The sequence below is a fragment of the Giraffa tippelskirchi genome, chromosome 8 (assembly GCF_054371585.1).
Source record: "Giraffa tippelskirchi isolate mGirTip1 chromosome 8, T2T-mGirTip1v1.2.pri, whole genome shotgun sequence".
Taxonomy (NCBI): domain Eukaryota; kingdom Metazoa; phylum Chordata; class Mammalia; order Artiodactyla; family Giraffidae; genus Giraffa; species Giraffa tippelskirchi.
This window is the reverse complement of record NC_137282.1, coordinates 36,339,397-36,357,004: the sequence shown is the minus strand read 5'-3', so window position 1 is coordinate 36,357,004 and position 17,608 is coordinate 36,339,397. Positions and strand designations below refer to the sequence as shown.

The following is a 17,608-nucleotide window of genomic DNA, read 5'->3' as shown; positions in this document are numbered from 1 at the left end:
GAGTAAAATTTTCCCTGGGAAATGTGAAGGTCTAGCTTCATTATCTTCTTCCTTCCATTTGAGAAATATGATGCCATTCTTGTTTTTTGTTCATGTAAGTTTTGGCTGCAATGCAGGACATGCAGGATCTTAGTTCCCTGACCGCAGATGGAACCCTTGACCCCTGCAGTGGAAGCACAGAGTCTTAACCACTGGACCACCAGGGAAGTCCCAGCTTGATGGCATACTTACTCACACTTTTCTGCTCATTGCCACCTCCCCCAACCTCCACCTCCACCCCCAACAGGACTTTTAGAATCTTCTGCTTTTCATTAGTGTTTGAAATTTTTATGGTGATGAGTCTTGGTTTTTTTAAATTGCTTAATGGTTTTTAATTTGTTTTTTGTCTTTTATTCAGGGGGCTCAAATATTCAAAGGGCCTGTTATAAAAAAAAAAGGTTCATATTCTTCAGCTTTGGAAAATTCTCTTATTTTATTAACACTTTTCTTCATCATTCTTTTCTGTTCTCTCTTTCTGGAGCTCCTATTATTTAGTTGTGGGGCCTCCTGGATTGGTCAACTAATTTCTTAAGTTTTTTTCTCTTACTGTCCAATTATTTGCCACTTTGCCCTAAGTTTTGGATTCCCTAGCTACATCCTCTGCTTTTCTATTAGATTTTACATTTCTGCCATCCAATTTTTATTTTCCTAGTATTTTTGTTGTCGTCATTCTCTAAATATTATTCTTGTCAAAACTACCATTTTGTTCCTGTCTTATGAATACAATATTTTCCCTTATTTCTCTGAGAACTGTAATGCCTTCCTCCCCCTACCCCCCATTTCTGTTCTTCTTCCATAGTTTCAGTGTCCTTTTTCTTTTTTTACATACAGGTTTATCAGAGGTGTAATTTGTATGCCATAAAATTCACTCACTGTGTCTAATTCACTGATGTTTAGCATATTTCTTGAGTCAGTCAACCATCACTTCAATCTAATTTCAGAACATTTCCATCACCCCACAAAGGTCTCCGGTGCCTGCTTGCATCTCCATTCCTAACCCTAGCCCCAGTCAACCAGTACTCTGGTTTCTGTCACTATACATTTCCCTTTTCTAGGCATTCTGTATAAATAGAACCGCAGTGTATGCCCTTCTGTGTCTACTTTTTCATGTTATGTGCTGTTTTTGAAGGCCATCTTGTTGCAGCATCAGGAGTTCATTCCTCTTTATTGTTGCAGAGTATTCCCTTGTGCTGATGGATCATATTTTGTTTGGACAATCAGCAGTTGACTAGACATTTTGGGTTGTTTCCACTTTGGAGGAATTAGAAACATCTTTTTGTCACTTTAATGTTTTATTTTGAACTCTGCATTTAACATTAGAGTATTTTTCCCCCAAATGTATGACATTCTCTAGCAGTCTGCTCATACTTAGAAAGGCAGGCCAAAAAAGTTACTTGGAAGCTGTATGTGTACATGGTGGGAGGTAGTAAAGGGCTTTGTTGTAATTCTTTGGGGAAATCCTCATATCAGTGGTTTATATCCTTTTCTCTTGGGCTGGTGGAATTTTCCAGAAAAGGCTCTGCCAATGTCTTGGCTGGAGGGTATAATTCTAGCTTCCAGTATTCCGAGAGTTGAAAGGAGGGAGAAGGCTGAGATGTCCCAAATTCTAGGACATAACTCTTGCTTGATCCCTCTATTATCAGTGGGAGACTACTGCCTCTTTCAATTGTGCCTTGTGTCCTGGAGTCCAGAGACCCTCTGTTTTAGTATCTTTTACTGGGGCAGCTCTCAGAGTAGAGGAGGAGATCTGGAGATGCTTTTTAAATAGACTTTCAAATAGTCTCTCTATTTTTAGCCCCACCATTATCTGCACCGCCCCCCCCCCCCATTCCCACAGCTATCTGGTGCCAATTTCTGAGCCTCTGGGGTTCTGCTGTATAAAGCAGGGTACCTCCCAGCTTCACCCACTGCAAGTTTAGGATTAACTTTCTTGGACCTGCTAATCCATCTACCACTTTTCCATCTTCTTTGCAGTATCCAGCATTTTACTGCTACTGTGTTCTTTCCTGTTTTCATTATGGGTTTGTGCTTCCATAAAAATCCTTTTACTCTCATTTTCATAGCATTTTCATTGGGAAGAGATTATTTATTCAACCAGCCATCTTTAATGAGAATTGCAATTTAATTCTTTAATGAAAAATGCAACTTACAATTCCAAATAATTTATGAAAATACCTCACCTTCAAGGAAGTGCTGCATAAGCCTCCACTCCTTAACTGTGTGCTGCACATAGCAACTTCTGTCCAAGAGCACAGAGCAGGAAGGACGGGTGAGGGAGGAAGGGCTTTATGGTGGAGACACCTGATGAACCCTCCCACAGCCAGGTGATCAAGGTCTACATCAACAGTGATGAGTCATGCAGATAGTATGCACCCTTTGTGGTCCCACTCCCCCAAACCTGTAACCTCAGTCTAATCATGAGAACAGCAGATAAATCCCAATCAAGGGACAATCTACAAAGTACCTGACCACTACTTCTCAAGGGGCTTCCCCAGTGGCTCAGTGGTAAAGAATCCACCTGCAATGCAGGAGCTGCAGGAGCTGAAGGTTTGATCCTGGATGGAAAAGATCCCCTGGAGGAGGGCATGGCAACCCACTCCAGTATTCTTGCCTGGAGAATCCCATGGACAGAGAAGCCTGGTGGTCTATGGTCTGTGGGTTTGTAAAGAGTTGGACTGACACGATTGAGCATGCACGCACTACTTTTCAAAACTGTCAAAGTCATCAAAAGCAAGGGAAGACTAGAGAACTGTCACCACTAGGAGGAACCTAAGAAAACATGACAAATAAAGGTAATATAGTAACCTGGGTAGGATCCTGGAACAACAACAACAGAAAAAGAGCATCGGGCAAAATCCAAGGAAGTCTGAATAGTGTATGGACTTTGTGTGTGTTAGTCGCTCCGTCGTGTCTGACTCTCTGAGACTCCATGAACTGTAGCCCACCAGGCTCTTCTGTCCATAGAATTCTCCAAGCAGAAATACTGGAGTGGGTTGCCGTTTCCTTCTCCAGAGGATCTTCCCAAACCAGGGATCGAACCTGAGTGTCCTGCATTGCAGGTGGATTATTTACCATCTGAGCCACCAGGGAAACCACTTTAGGTAGTGTAGGAAGTCCAGGAAGGGGAACACATGTAAACCCATGGCTGATTCATGTCAATGTATGGCAAAAACTATTACAATATTGTAAAGTAATTAGCCCCCAACTAAAATAAATAAATTTATAAAAAAATAAAAAATAAAAAATTAGAAAGTGTTAGTTGCTCAATATCTACATAGCAATGTTAATTAATTGTGACAAATGTACTAACTATATTAATGGGGAAACAGCAATGGAACATGTGGGAATTCTTTACTATCTTTGCAACTTTTCTATAGATGTTAAAAGTATTCCTTTTAAAGATTTATTTAATTTATTAGGGGACTTCCCTGGTGGCCCATTGGTTAAGAATCTGCCTTCCAATGCAGGGGACATGGGTTTGATCCCTGACTGGGGAACTAAGATCCCACATGCTATGGGGCAACTAAGCCTTCATGCTAGAACTACTGAGCCTGCATGCCACAGGTATAGAGAAGCCGGAGCGCTGCACCAGAGAAGCCCATGTGCCACAGTGAAGACGCATGACAGCCAGAATTTTTTGAAGTTAAAAATAAATGAATCTCTCATTTATACTTTGGGTATTTGTTGACACCTTTATGCTGACAGAAAGGTACCAGAAATTATCATTTTACAATTTGACTCATATCGACCAAAACTGCTAGCAACCTGTTCCAATTCATGTATTCGAATACTTGTTTCATTCTCTTTTTCAAATATTTCTTGAACAAGTACTATGTTCCAGGAAATAAACCTGGTGCCAAGCCACAGAGATTAATAAAATATAATTCCTATCCCACAGGAAATTTGCTTTCTGGAAACACAGACTGTCCTAGAACACTTCTTATCTTCTACTTCTCTGAAAGCAAACCAGCTACAATGAACACATTTTGCTATCCCTATGGCAACCCACTCCAGTGTTGTTTCTGGGATAATCCCATGGACAGAGGAGCCTGGCGGGCTACAGTCCATGGGCTCACAAAGAGTAGGACATGACTGAGCGACTGAGCACACGCACGTGTTACAAGTACAAAGAAAATAATAGCTGAAATTCTTCTCTAGCTTTTAAACTCTTCCGTTTAGGTGAGATGTGGAATTCATTAAAACTGCATTATCAGTTAAGAAACTTACAGGAACAATTAGCTAAAAACCTGGTAGAAAAGGGTGTACTGACAATGGAGAAACAGAACTTCCTCCTCTTTGACATGACGACACATCCCCTCACCAACGACAACATTAAGCAGCGCCTCATCAAGAAGGTGCAGGAAGCCGTTCTGGACAAGTGGGTGAACGACCCTCACCGCATGGACAAGCACCTGCTGGCCCTCATCTACCTGGCCCACGCCTCGGACGTCCTGGAGAACGCGTTCGCGCCCCTGCTGGACAAGCAGTATGATGTAGCCACCAAGCGGGTGCGGCAGCTCCTGGACTTGGACCCTGAGGTGGAGTGTCTGAAGGCCGGGACCAACGAGGTGCTGTGGGCGGTGGTGGCGGCCTTCACCAAGTGACCCTGCCCCAAACCACGCGTCCCCCTTTCTCTCACGGGAACTGGTCGTTTTTCTTCTATGGACTTCTGGTTTTCTGCAGTTTGTACTTCCCACACTGTAATTGGCTTTTGTTTGATGAGATGGGGAGGTGGCTTTTCCTGTTGTGGGCGTGTGCATGCAAGAAGCTGCCGGTATGAGAGACCTTTCTGTTAGGTTTAGAAAACAGAAAGGTTTACTGCTTTTGGCATTTCATACCTTCTTGAGTTCAAGAGAGTTGCCATTTTTACTGTAACAAGTTTTGGATTTTTGTTGTGTTTACTTTCAAACTACCTCCAATTTTTTGTTATTGCTTTTTGGGTTTTGGCTTTTTTTTTTTTTTTTGCAAATTTTTAAAAATTAAAGTATAGTTGATTTACAGTGTTGTGTTAGTTTCAGGTATACAGCAAAGTGATTCAGTTGTATATATACATCTATTATTTTCAGATTCTTTTTCCTTATACATTATTACAAAATATTAAGTATAGTTCCCAGTGCTATACAGTAGGTCCTGGTTGATTGTTTTATATATAGTAGTGTGTATATGTTAACAAAGTGAAACTGAAAGTGAAAGTCGCTCAGTTGTGTCCAACTCTTTGCGACCCCATGGACTATATAGTCCATGGAATTCTCCAGGCCAGAATACTGGAGTGGGTAGCCTATCTTTTCCCAGGGATTGAACCATGATCTCCTGCATTGGAAGCAGATTCTTTACCAGCTAGCCACCAGGAAAACCCAAGAATACAGGAGTGGCTAGCCTATCCTTTCTCCAGCGGATCTTCCCAACCCAGGAATCAAACCAGGGTCTCCTGCATTGCAGGTGAATTCTTCACCAACTGAGCTACCAGAGAAGTCCGCATATGTTAATACCAACCTCCTAATTTACCTCTCACTACCCGTTTGGTAACCATAAATTTGTTTTCTGTGTTTGTGGGTCTATTTCTGTTTTGTAAAGTTAAGTTCATTTGGATCATTTTTTTCAGATTCCACAATAAGCAATATGATATTTGTCTTTCTCTCTCTGACTTGCTTCACTTAGTATGATAATCTCTAGGTCCACCCATGTTGCTGAAATGGATTTTTCATTCTTTTTTATGGCTAAGTAATATTCCATTGTATATATGTACCACATCTTCTTTATCCACTCCTCTGTCAGTGGACCTTTAAGGTTGCTTCCATGTCTTGGCTATTGTAAATAGCTCTGATATGAACATTGGGATGCATATATCTTTTCTTTAAACTACCTCCAGCTTCAAAAGCACATCATTAGCATCTCTTGAGTTTAAGTTTGTCCACAAATACAAGTTCTTCTATATTCTTAACTCACCAAAAGTAAAAAGCTATATGTATTAGGGTATATTTTGGTAAAGTTCAGTCAAGATACATACCTTAACAATTTTTTTGTCGGTATTAAGCTAAGTGAAATGAGTCAGAAGAAGACACATATTGTATGATATCACTTATATATAGAATCTAAAAAAGCCAAACTCATGGGAACAGTGAACAGGTTACAAGGGGCTGAGAGTAGGAGAGATGGGGAGATGTTGGTCAAAAATTACAAGCTTCTAGCTATAAGATGAATGAGTTCTGGAGATCTAATGTACAGCTTGGTGATTATAGTTAATAATATTGTATTATTTACTTGAAAGTTTCTAAGAGAGGAGATCTTAAATGTTCTCACCAGAAAACAGAAATGGGGTAACCATGTGATGGAGATATTGTCTAAGGCAATGGTGGTCATCAGGGCTTCCCAGGTGGTGCTAGTGGTAAAGAACCTGCTTGCCAATGCAGGAGATGTTAGAGACGCAGGTTCAATCCCTGGCTCAGGAAGATCCCCTGGAGAAGGGGATGGCAACACACTCCAGTATTCTTGCCTGGAGAAACCCCATGGACAGAGGAGCCTGGTGGGCTATAGTCCATAGGGTCACAAAGAGTTAGACAGGACTGAAGCAACTTAGCACACACGCGTGGTGGTCATCACTTTGCAGTATTTAAGTGTATCAGATCAATAGGTTGCACACCTTAAACCCCCATACTGTTGTATGTCAATCATGTTTCAATGAAGTGAGAAAATTTTTTCTTTCTATAATCTTATCATCTTATATTTGTATATTTTCACTATTAAATCATAAAGTGAATTGCTCCATAAAGTTAATTGGATTATGTACATCTATTGATGCTGTGTATAGTGTGGACTTCACCTGAATTGCTCCTAGAATTGCTGCATCAATACACAGCTGTTACCATAGCTTTATAATAAATCCCAATATCTGGGAAGACTTGTCCTTCCACAAAATTGCACTGGTGATTCTGAGCCTTTGCTCTTCCATATAATTTTAGGAACATCTTATCAAGTTTCTCGAGCCATCCTATTGGGATTTTGATTGGTATGACATTGACTGTACAGATTTATTAGAAGGAACTGACATCTTTATGACATTGAGTCTGTCTAGGGATATAGCATAACTTTCTGTGGTAAATTAAATATGACTCCACATTATTTGCATCTCCTTCTATTAAGAGGTAGAGTTTATCCTGCCACCTCTTGAATCTGGGCTGAATTTGCTCTCTACCCTTATCCAATAGAATGTAGCAGAAGTGACATCTTGCAAGTTTCAGAGCTTGGGACAAATAAAGTGATATGGTGTCTGCCTTCATCTTCTTGGAATGCTGCCTTGAGACCACCATACCATAAAGAAACCCAGGACAAAAGGGCCTATGGAAGAGAACCTCAGCTGTCCCAGCTGAGGGGACCTCAGCTAAGTTCAGCAGCCCACCAGCTGACCTGCCAGCTGAAGGCAACTGTGCATATGAGCCTCAATGAAAGCAGCAGAGAACTGCTCAGCCTAACCCAGAGAATTACGTGAGATGGCATTGATTTAAGCTGTTAAGTTTTGGGGTGTTTTATTCAACAACAGAGACTAGTCGAGGCTTCCCAGGTGGAACTAGTGGTAAACAACCCACCTGCCAATGCAGGAGACATAAGAGAAGCAGGTTCAATCTCTGAGTCATGAAGATCCCCTAGAGGAGGGCATGGCAGCTCACTCCAGTATTCTTATCTGGAGAATCCCATGGACAGAGGAGCCTTACAGTCTACGGTCCATAGGGTTGCAAAGAGTTGGACACGACTGAAGCAACTGAGCACACACACATGCAAAGGCTAGTTGAAAGAGAAGTGAAAGTGAAGTTGCTCAGTCGCGTCCAACTCTTTGCGACCCCCATGGACTGTAGCCTACCAGGTTTCTCCATACATGGGATTTTCCAGGCAAGAATACTGGAGTGGGTTGCCATTTCTGGTACCTAAAAATGAGGTGCAGTTACAATAAAAACCTAACACATGCCATGGTCTTGACACTGGGTAGTAGATGGAAGCTGGAAGGGTAGCAAGGAGACTATTAGTAGAAGCTGGAAAATCAGTGAGGAAGCTACTAGTTTTTATTTTATTTTATTTATTTATTTATTGGCTGTGCTGAATCTTTGTTGCTGCACTCGGGCTTTCTCAAGTTGCGGCGAGTGGGGGCTACTCTCCTTTGCTTGGAGAATCCCATGGACGGAGGAGCCTGGAGGGCTACAGCCCATGGAGTTGCCGAGAGTCAGACACGCCTGAGCACCCATGCCTCAGTGGGCACTGTGGTGAAGCTTTCAGAACAAGAAGGCCTCAGAGGATGTGTTGTTGTTTCTCTTCCAGAAGCTTCCTCCTTTCTCTGAGTTCTGAGAGCTCCTCTAGGAAAGCTAGGTGCTACATCCTGTGCATCCAAGGCTCCTGTGATGGTGGGTAGTTATCATATCTGCCTCATTGTAGGACAAATTAAGAGCAGAGTTTGCTGAGCCAACCTAGATGACGTTGCAGTCAGGTGACATGCCAGGACCCTGACCCAGCTTACTTTGAGCCAGAAATCTCAAGGTGTGGGTGTGGGCTTTTCTGCCTTACACAACTTTGCTATACCTAAGACGACACACATTCCTTTCTCAGGATGTTTCCTGGCAGCACTGCCTGGGACAGGCTTCTCAACAAGCCCTTGACAGGGGCTTTCCGGGCTAGAAAGATTGTGGCTCTGTGAGTCCCCGCTGACTGTGGATCTGAGTGTGTGAGTCTGGCACTCCTTTTCTTAAAAACAAAAAAAAAACAAAAAACAGACACTGTAGTATAGAAACAAAGGTAAATTTTATAACATTTTTAAGAATAGCATTTGGATGTAATATTTTCTGATTCCTTGAATATTTTAGAATGATTTTCTTTCTTTTTTATTAAAACCATGAGAGAGAATCAGTTATGGAACCAAAGCCTTGCAATGCAATTTTCCTCTTAAAATCTCAGAGGTGCCAGTTCCTCATCTAGAGTTTAGTATAGCATGAGAGATACATAAGGCAGGTCTGCTTTTGTTCTCTAATAGGACTTCTAATTTTTGTGGGTTTTTATTTCTTTTTGTTTATGCTTTCAACATTGCATTAAGATATATTTAACTGCAATTCTCATTTAATTGGTTTTACCTGAAAATTGGTAAGTCCTATCAACTGGCTTACTTCAGTGATTTTCTACTTTATAAACTATTTTAAAATTGTATTTTAGCACTATTTCCTTTTTAAAAAGTAATTTTATTGTGATAAAAACACTTAGCCTAATATCTACCATATTTATGCTAAGAGTACAATGTATCATCATTGACCGCAGGCACAGTGTTGAATAGATCTCTAGTGCTTATTCCGGAGAAGGCAATGGCATCCCACTCTCTGGGACTCTTGCCTGGAGAATCCCATGGACGGAGGAGCCTGGTAGGCTGCCATCCATGGGGTCGCACAGAGTCGGACATGACTGAGTGACTTCACTTGCACTTTTCACTTTCATGCATTGGAGAAGGAAATGGCAACCCACTCCAGCGTTCTTGCCTGGATACTCCCAGGGACGGGGGAGCCTGGTGGGCTGCCGTCTATGGGGTCACACAGAGTCGGACACGACTGAAGCAACTTAGCAGCAGCAGCAGCAGCGCTTATTCATCTGAAATATCACACGTGTTGATTAATAATTCCTTCCCTCCAGCTCACATTATATCTTCTCTGAAAATTCTGTTTCCTTCTCGGAAATGCCATAATCTTTAGGTAGGTTGACTTACCTTCCTCTGACTTTTGCGTCTCACCGTCTCTAAGAGTTTTCATGTCTGTGTCTCTTTCCTCTTCCACCTGGAATGCCAACCAGTGAAAAGGGGAAAGACACTCCGTCCTCGTGCAGCAGAGTTTGGGTACCTGGAATCTCCAGTGCTTTGCTGTCCTTGTCAATCAAAAGAGCAATAGCCTATTCTTTCAGGAGACTGCAGCAGAGCTCCAGTTCATTGGGATGTCCCCAGCAGATGGCTATTATCTACCAAATATGCCTTATTGCAAACATGGCATCTGGAGTTTTACTTGCCTTATTTATAGTCCCCAAATAATCCCTTGAGAAAACTCTTATTGATTCCCTTACTCAGATACAGAAACCAAGGTCATAATCAACGGCCAAATTAATGCTCATTTTTTTTAAAGAATGGAATTCTCCTTACAGGTTCTAAAGTAATAGAGGACTAGACTAAGCTTGCTAAAAATGGGACAGAGGGAAGGGCTTGTCCTTTTATAGGGTCTTCTAGTGATTACAGTCACATCCTTAATGCGTAGAATATTGTATGTATGCTCAGTCACTTTAGTCGTGTCTGAGTCTTTTGCGAGCCCATGGACAGTAGCCCACCAGGCTTCTCTGTTCATGGGATTCTCCAGGCAAGAATACTGGAATGGGTTGCCATGCGCTCCTCCAGGGGATCTTCCTAGCCCTGGGATCAAATCTGCATTATCTCCTGTGTCTCCTGCATTGCAGGTGGATTCTTTAGCTGCTGAGCCATCAGGGAAGCCCAGCGTATAGAATATTGATATCAACCGACTAATGATGAAGCTTCTCCTGCTAAGGAGCCCAGATGCTGGGCTACTGGTGTTAAGTCGGTTAGTTAAGTGACAAGGTAACAAAAGTGTGACAATGCATGATTAACACATTAGGAAGGTAGAGTTTAAATTATGACCAGGTATGTAGGCAATGAATATTGCACAAGGAACCAAAAGACCCCCATGCTAAAACCTAAGGTTATACAGCATATGTAAACCTATACCGCCCATGCTTCTGTTTAACTATTAAAACTGGAATAGTGATAACTACTCTTGTCTAGAAATTGCTAAAGAGATAAACCTTATGAAAGTCAATTTTTAATTATAAAAATGCACAAAAGAAAGGTATTATGATTAATCTATAAAATAACTTCATCATTTAACTTCTAAATTCGGCTATTTCATGTTTCTCACAAGGCCAAAAAGAAGTATAGTAATATCATGGAAATATGCACCATTTTGGAGTCCAAAGTGCATTTTCATTAGGATAGTCTGTCAAATAGGAATTTTTCTGGCAGCTAAATCATAGGTCAATTTTTAAATTATTATTATTTTTTATTCTATTCCCCTGGAGAAGGAAGTGGTAACTCACTCAGGTATTCTTGCCTGGGAAATCTCATGGACAGACGAGCCTGAAGGCTATAGTCCAATGGGGTTGCAAAGAGTCAGACACAAGTTAACGAATAAACAACAACAACAATTTATTATATGAATGAATTTTAGAGATAGGATCAAAAATTACACAAAATCACAAGGCTTCATCCCATAGATAGAGAGATGGAGACTCTGGCCTGAAATTTATTAAGATTTTAGAGACTATTGCATTGGTGATGCTACATCCTCAATTTTGTAAGGTTAGTGAGATATTTTTCATTTTGTTTGAAAATGTTGTGACTGAACATTCCATAAAGAATGAATTCCACAAATAATGTGACTGAACATGAATCCATAAAGAATTCTTTTCTCTTTATGGAATTTTACATAATTTTCTCTAGAAGTCCTTTGTCTTCAGGTCCAAAAGCATCCAAATGACTGAGTGACTCTCACCAATAAACTTCAGCAAGAAGTTCAAGTTGGAAACATAGTGTAGAGTTTTTCTTAGACAGGCTTCACTCAGGTAAGCTGAAACCATACTGAATATTTGAAACAGTGGATCCTACTGCAGGTAACTGGTTGCACAGGGACTGACAGGTCGAACGGGCACAGAGACTAAAAATCAGAGGACAGAGTTACCACCTCCGGGCCACAAGGACGAATGAGGATCAGAGATCTTCGGAGTTGACTCTGGCATCTCTTTTTTCGGCCACATGGTGCAGCTTGTAGGATTTTAGTTCCTGGACCAGGTTTTGAACATGGGCCACAGCACTCAAAGCGCCAAGTCCCAACTGCTAGGTCATCAGGAAACTCCTGACCCTGGTATCTTTAAGAAGAGAAGAGTGACTAAGAGGTGTCTAAGAGGTCCCTTGTCTCTCGGTAGACAAGCCCCAATGGTGTGATGAAGGCTGAAGATGTTTCTATACATTAGGAAGCAACTAGGGTGACAGAAAACATATAGTACCTTTCAAGTCATTTGGTGAGGAAAGGGAGAAAAGAGAAAAGGAGAGAAAGGAGAGAGAAAGTCTAGGTAAATTTAGATTCTCAAAGGCAGTTAGTTTTATCCGAGCCTGTTGATCAGGCACTGCTGGGAAAGCCAGAGCCGGAGACCATTCCTCTGATTCCAACAAGTCACGTCCTCAACCTGTTGCAGTTTTCAGAAATGAGCCATAAAGATAAGTGATAATACCAGAATATTTTCCAAAAAAAGTTTATTTCTCAAAGCCTTTTACAAATTGTCTTGCCCCAGGAAAGTTTGTTTTATTGCATTCTCCCCTATGTATTAATATATCTTTATAGGAAGCAAGCTTAGCCCAGGAGATGAGGGAATTCTCTAGAGCAGAGCTGAGGGATTTTGCCTTCTTCTGCTTTGAAAGGGTATAGTGTCAGTCTGCTAGGATGAAAATGGCCCATGAGATAGGTTTTGCTCTGCCCGAAATCTGGGACTCCACATTTTGGCAAAACAGGATAAAGGCAAGCCTCAATTTGCTCCAAAGAGCAAGGATCCCAGGAGAGATTTTGGAAAGTGTCCACTTTTTTTTTTACAGCTGCTTTCAACTTTTTGTTCAATCTGACTTCTCACTTGAGCTGCTAAAAACTGTTCCATCTTTAGTGTTGGCCTTGTTCTGTGCTCATCTAGCAGTTTTCTGTGGACATGCTGAGAACACAAGACCAAATGAGAAGTCTGAACAGAGGAGTAACTAAGCCTGTAACTGTGTGATCTTGAACTTGGATCGCTTCACCTGTAATGAAGGTGTCGAATTAGATAATCTCTAGGGAGCTTACTGCTTGACTAGACCATGATTTAATCAGCTCTCACTGCAAGTGGCCAGAATGAGGATGCTACTCAGTCTGTGGCCAGCTTAAATTTGGACAAGGTCCAAATCTTTGTGGAACTCAATGTTCTAGATCAGACAGGGAACAGGAGACATTCTAAATAATTCCTCTGTATAAAGGAGAGAGAGGAGGAGGATGTGTCAGGGGTGCTGCTGAGGAGGTCACAGTTGGTGTCCAGCAAGGGGTCCGTTTACCACAGAGTTGAGTCTCCTGACATTGCAAATAGCAGAATCTCGGTGGAGACAGCCCCAGGTCACACGTCTGGTAGAAGTCAATTCATTGACTTGCTCTTCAACCTTTCCATTCTACCTCTTTTATTAATTAGTTTACTCACTTTATCCATAAGTAACTAACAGCCAATATATAAGGAAGGGGGATGCAAAGTGAACAAGACATAGAGCTTCCTGCCCCACCCCCAACTCCTCCCCCAGAAGCTCGCAGCCTAGAAAGGGTATTTCCTGCAGCATCAGACCGGACCGACAGCTTCAGAGAATCCCGACCTGGACGTCAAGGAGAGAAGATCTGGAGAGGTTTGCTGCACTGAGATCAAAGCCAGAGTATCTTCACCTCTTTCATTTGTGTAGCTGCTGCTTAGCTTTTAATTACTGACTCTTTTTCTGCAGCAAAATGGTGTCAGTTCAGCTCTGCAGCCCCCAATCTTATCTTCAAAGGAAAGGCATTCGACTTCACAGCGACCATCCATTTTCAGACAGCGTGTCTGTCTTTGAAGCCCTCCTGGGGCTAGAAAGCAAAGAAAGCAATTAGTCTTCAGTTATCTAGTACTTACAAAAATTTCGCCATCCAGGCCAGCTTAGAATTCCCTCTCATCCTAATTCCAAGGAGATAGGGAGTGTGAATCCAGCTGTCAGATAAAGCAGATGTGACCTAAACAGCTGTCTCTGAACTCACATCCCTTGTTCAGTATATACAGTGTCCTTCCATTGTATTCAGTTAGGAAAAATGAAAAAGAGTTCCCTCTGCTGTTGTCTTTATTGGACGTATACAAACAATGTTTCTTCCTGGGAGGAGATGATATACTTTCGAATTCCAATGAATAATCTTTTCCAAGAAATGGTTTTTTTTCTTGTCTCCAAAATAATAGTCCCTGATAAATAACAAAAGATAAAGCTTGTGCTATTTACATTTTAGGCAAATTAGTACTTAGGTGTGTGGTTGTGGAATTTCACACTTTTGGTGTAAAGATTGAGAGAAATATAGTGCACTAGCCTGCTCCATAAATACCATCAATGGAATATTATCTTTACCAGCAACCTTAGGGCGGCTGAGGCAGTGTGTGCTCATTCAGAACAAAGAGACTAAGCTGAAAAGAGTAAAATGTTTTAAAAGAGGAACGATTGAAAAAATATTCTCTGGAAAAATAATTGAAAGAGCTGACAGTTATTCTCAAAAGGTGTAATGCTTATTCTTGCAAAGCAACTCTGGGAGGGAAGTGTACATATTAGCTGTCACGCATCTCAGACATTACCACGTTGAAAGCTTCTTGATGCCCAAGGTAGGACTAACCAATGGAAAAAAAAAATGTCAAGAACTTAGATTTCTGCTCAGAGTAAAGGGAAACATTTTCAGTAGTCCAAAGTTGAACTCGGGATGTTGTGAGTTATAGATCACTGAAATTTATCAAGCATCAGAGCAGTCAATTGACATGTCATATGTTTACATTGAATTGGGGCAAAAAATAACAATAATAATGATAAGAACAATGAGAACTGAACAATGATAATAGTTAACTCCATCAAGTGCACCTGGCACTCTCTAAGCAGTGTATATAGAGACTGTCCCCAAGAAGTCATTTTCACCTTCCATCTGTTAGTAAGTAGTAGAACCTCTGAGTTTTAGCTGGCTGCTCAGGGAAGATCCCCTGGAGAAGGAAATGGCAACTCACTCCAGTACTCTTGCCTGGAAAATTCCATGGGCTACAGTCCATGGGATCGCAAAGAGCTGGACATGACTGAGCGACTTCACTTTCACTTTTCAGATCCTTAGCTAAAGACGACTATTTCTGGTTTTCTGTTTCCGTCTGGCCTCGTGAATGAGATTGGACCAATGAAATAGGACTGGAGTGATACAAGCTGTTTCTGTGTAATCTTTTAAATCATGTCTTTTACTCAATTTTTATTCCTTCCTTTTAGAGCATCTTAGAATCAGTGACATAGTCACATGTTTAGGATGGCAAGATTGACCTTCCTCCCTGGTCCCAGCATGGCTTACCTGGTGGAGAATAGCCTTCTTCCCAACCTACTCAGTTACCTATTTTGGAACTTTTACATGAGAGAGAAATAAACTCCCTTTTTTCTATTACTCTAGTTTAAGATTTTCTTTTTTAATTAAAGCCAGTTAGCCTCTACTCTAATTAATATAATGTCTTAATCTTGAAAAAAATGCCCTATTGTTATTATTATTTCCATTTATAGGAAATAAATTGAAACACAGTTCATAAATCTTATGAGGACTGGAGCTGAGATCAGCCTCAAATATGTTGGCTTAATAGTCTGTGTTCATCACCTCTTTTCTTGATCATTAAACCCACTTGCAATGCTGAGATTCTGTGTGACCGGTGTTGTGGTGGCGGTCCTAGACTGTGCTCCTTACTGAGAAGCAAGCATGTCTGAGCTGAGTGTTGGAAACAAGAAGCTCTTACGCATCTCCTTCTACAGTTGATTTGAATCAGCTGGAGTCTGGATGGAAGGAGATGGAGAGGACAGCTTAAAACTTGCTTCCTTAGCCTGGATCCGTTGTCTGACTTCACCCCCCAACCCCGCTGGCCCCCACCCCCGCCACCCCCAGAAAGAGACTGAGGCCAAAGTTAAGAAACTGACTTTACAAGAGACGCTTTGAAACATGAGGGCAATGCTCCTCAGCTCTGTTCTTTATTTCTAGTCCTGCGGGTTTTCAAAATTTTCAAAAGTCTGATGCCAACAACGACCTTCCAGGAAGCCTTTCCTGATCCCTCCAGTTAGAAACAAACTTCTGCTTCTGTGGCTTCTCTTTTACTTTTCTTCTTCATGGAATTTGTGAGCACTGTTTTGTATAATAGTTATTTGTGACATATTTGCATTCTAAACTTACTGCATGCTTATTTGTTATTATGGGCAACCTATTTTTGACCAACACAGAAATAATAGACTAATAAACAGTAAGTAAATTAAGAGCAAAGGCCACACTCTAATGTTCACCTCCACTTTACCTCCTTTTGTTGCAGTCCCTAGAACAATTTCTCATTAGTGGTAACACACATTCAGTAGATGTTGGGACAGGGGAGCTTCGCATGCTGCAGTCCATGGGGTTGCAAAGAGTCGGACAGGACTGAGCAACTGAACAACAAAAAGCTATAGTACTGAGGCCAGATTGGGCAGTAAGTAAGTGTAGCAATTCAGAAACCATGAAGAAGAAATAGATAAGATGCTTTATGATGCATGGAGAACCCCATGAGGAAAGGCTTCATAACAGAAGGAATGAAGGATAGTTGAGAAGGAAATGAACATGAAAGTTGATTAGGGATGAAGTCTTGGCTGTATTGAGTAAAAAGAACCCATTTCTAAGGACTCAAGGACTCAAAGAAAACTAATCGAGGTTTTAGTGCTTTAAAGGATATAATTTTCCATCAGTGTGTAAGAGCCAGAAGAAAGGTCCAAGATAATCTAGGATTAGGAGATTTGCACCAGTTAGTTAGGCTTGAAAAAATAGACTAAGGACCATCATAAGTTTAATTTCTCTTACACTACAGAGGACATATTTCTCTAAATTAACAAATTCTTTTGGAGTTTGTCTGTAACACTTTCTCTCATTTTAAAGCAATCACTTTGTCATACTTTGCAGTTAGGTCAAAGATTATAGGAGGAAAGAGATTTAAACATAAAGAGAACTCTGAACCCCTTTGTAGAGCTTTTAGGGAAATTAACGAGATACTCTTCTGGTTGAAGGTGGCCTGGATCAGTGTGGCCACACTGATTTGTGTCTAAGCTTAGGAAAAGATTTCCTGTCACTGGTTTGTTCTAGGACCTTTTCAGGACATAGGGCTGAGTCATATACTCTTCTGAAAGCTGAGCTTTCTTCTCAAAAGACAGATCCTGAGAAGACTGACATCCTTACATTAATAAAGATTTCCCGCTTACCTGAGAAAATCTGGGCAAGAAGAATCATGGCAGCAAACAAGAAGAAGGTTTTCATGGCTCTAGGCATCAGTGCAGAGAGGATGAAGGAGGCACAGTGGCAGGAATCGAGCTGTTTTATCGAGGGAAATTGATGAAAACAAGTTCTACAGCTCTGAAACAGTGGGACGTCAATTTTGGTTTGTAGTGTTCATCAAGAGTGAACTATTTTCCATGCTCCACTGAATAACATGTGGGCTGCTGGGTCAGGTTTTACCTAAGTAAACACTTAGGAGAGAGTACCTTGTCTTCTGTCTTCCTACCTGGAATGCTGTCTTCTACATCTCTGTCTAGACTTCTCCTATGTTCCCTAAACCCCTTCTCAAGCCCTACCGCTTCCATAGGGTCCAGAACCACCATTCCTTTTATCCTTATCTAAGATTTTACATGCAATTTGCTTTTATAAGATTCACTCAGCCATTATTGATTGGCACCTGGTATATATCT

The 17,608-nt window shown here is 41.2% G+C and overlaps 1 protein-coding gene and 1 pseudogene across 1 annotated transcript; one reads left to right on the top strand and one right to left on the bottom strand.

Annotated features, from left to right (window-relative positions):
• Positions 1–4,340: 4,340 nt before the first annotated feature.
• LOC145518856 (Golgi phosphoprotein 3 pseudogene) lies at positions 4,341–4,675 on the top strand (annotated as a pseudogene).
• Positions 4,676–13,590: 8,915 nt separating this feature from the next.
• LOC145518950 (beta-defensin 107A-like) lies at positions 13,591–17,192 on the bottom strand. The gene is made up of 2 exons (XM_081524221.1): positions 17,126–17,192; positions 13,591–13,733 (listed from the first exon to the last, which is right to left on the bottom strand). Exons 1-2 carry the CDS (start codon positions 17,190–17,192, stop codon positions 13,591–13,593), a joined length of 210 nt encoding a protein of 69 aa, XP_081380347.1.
• Positions 17,193–17,608: the final 416 nt, after the last annotated feature.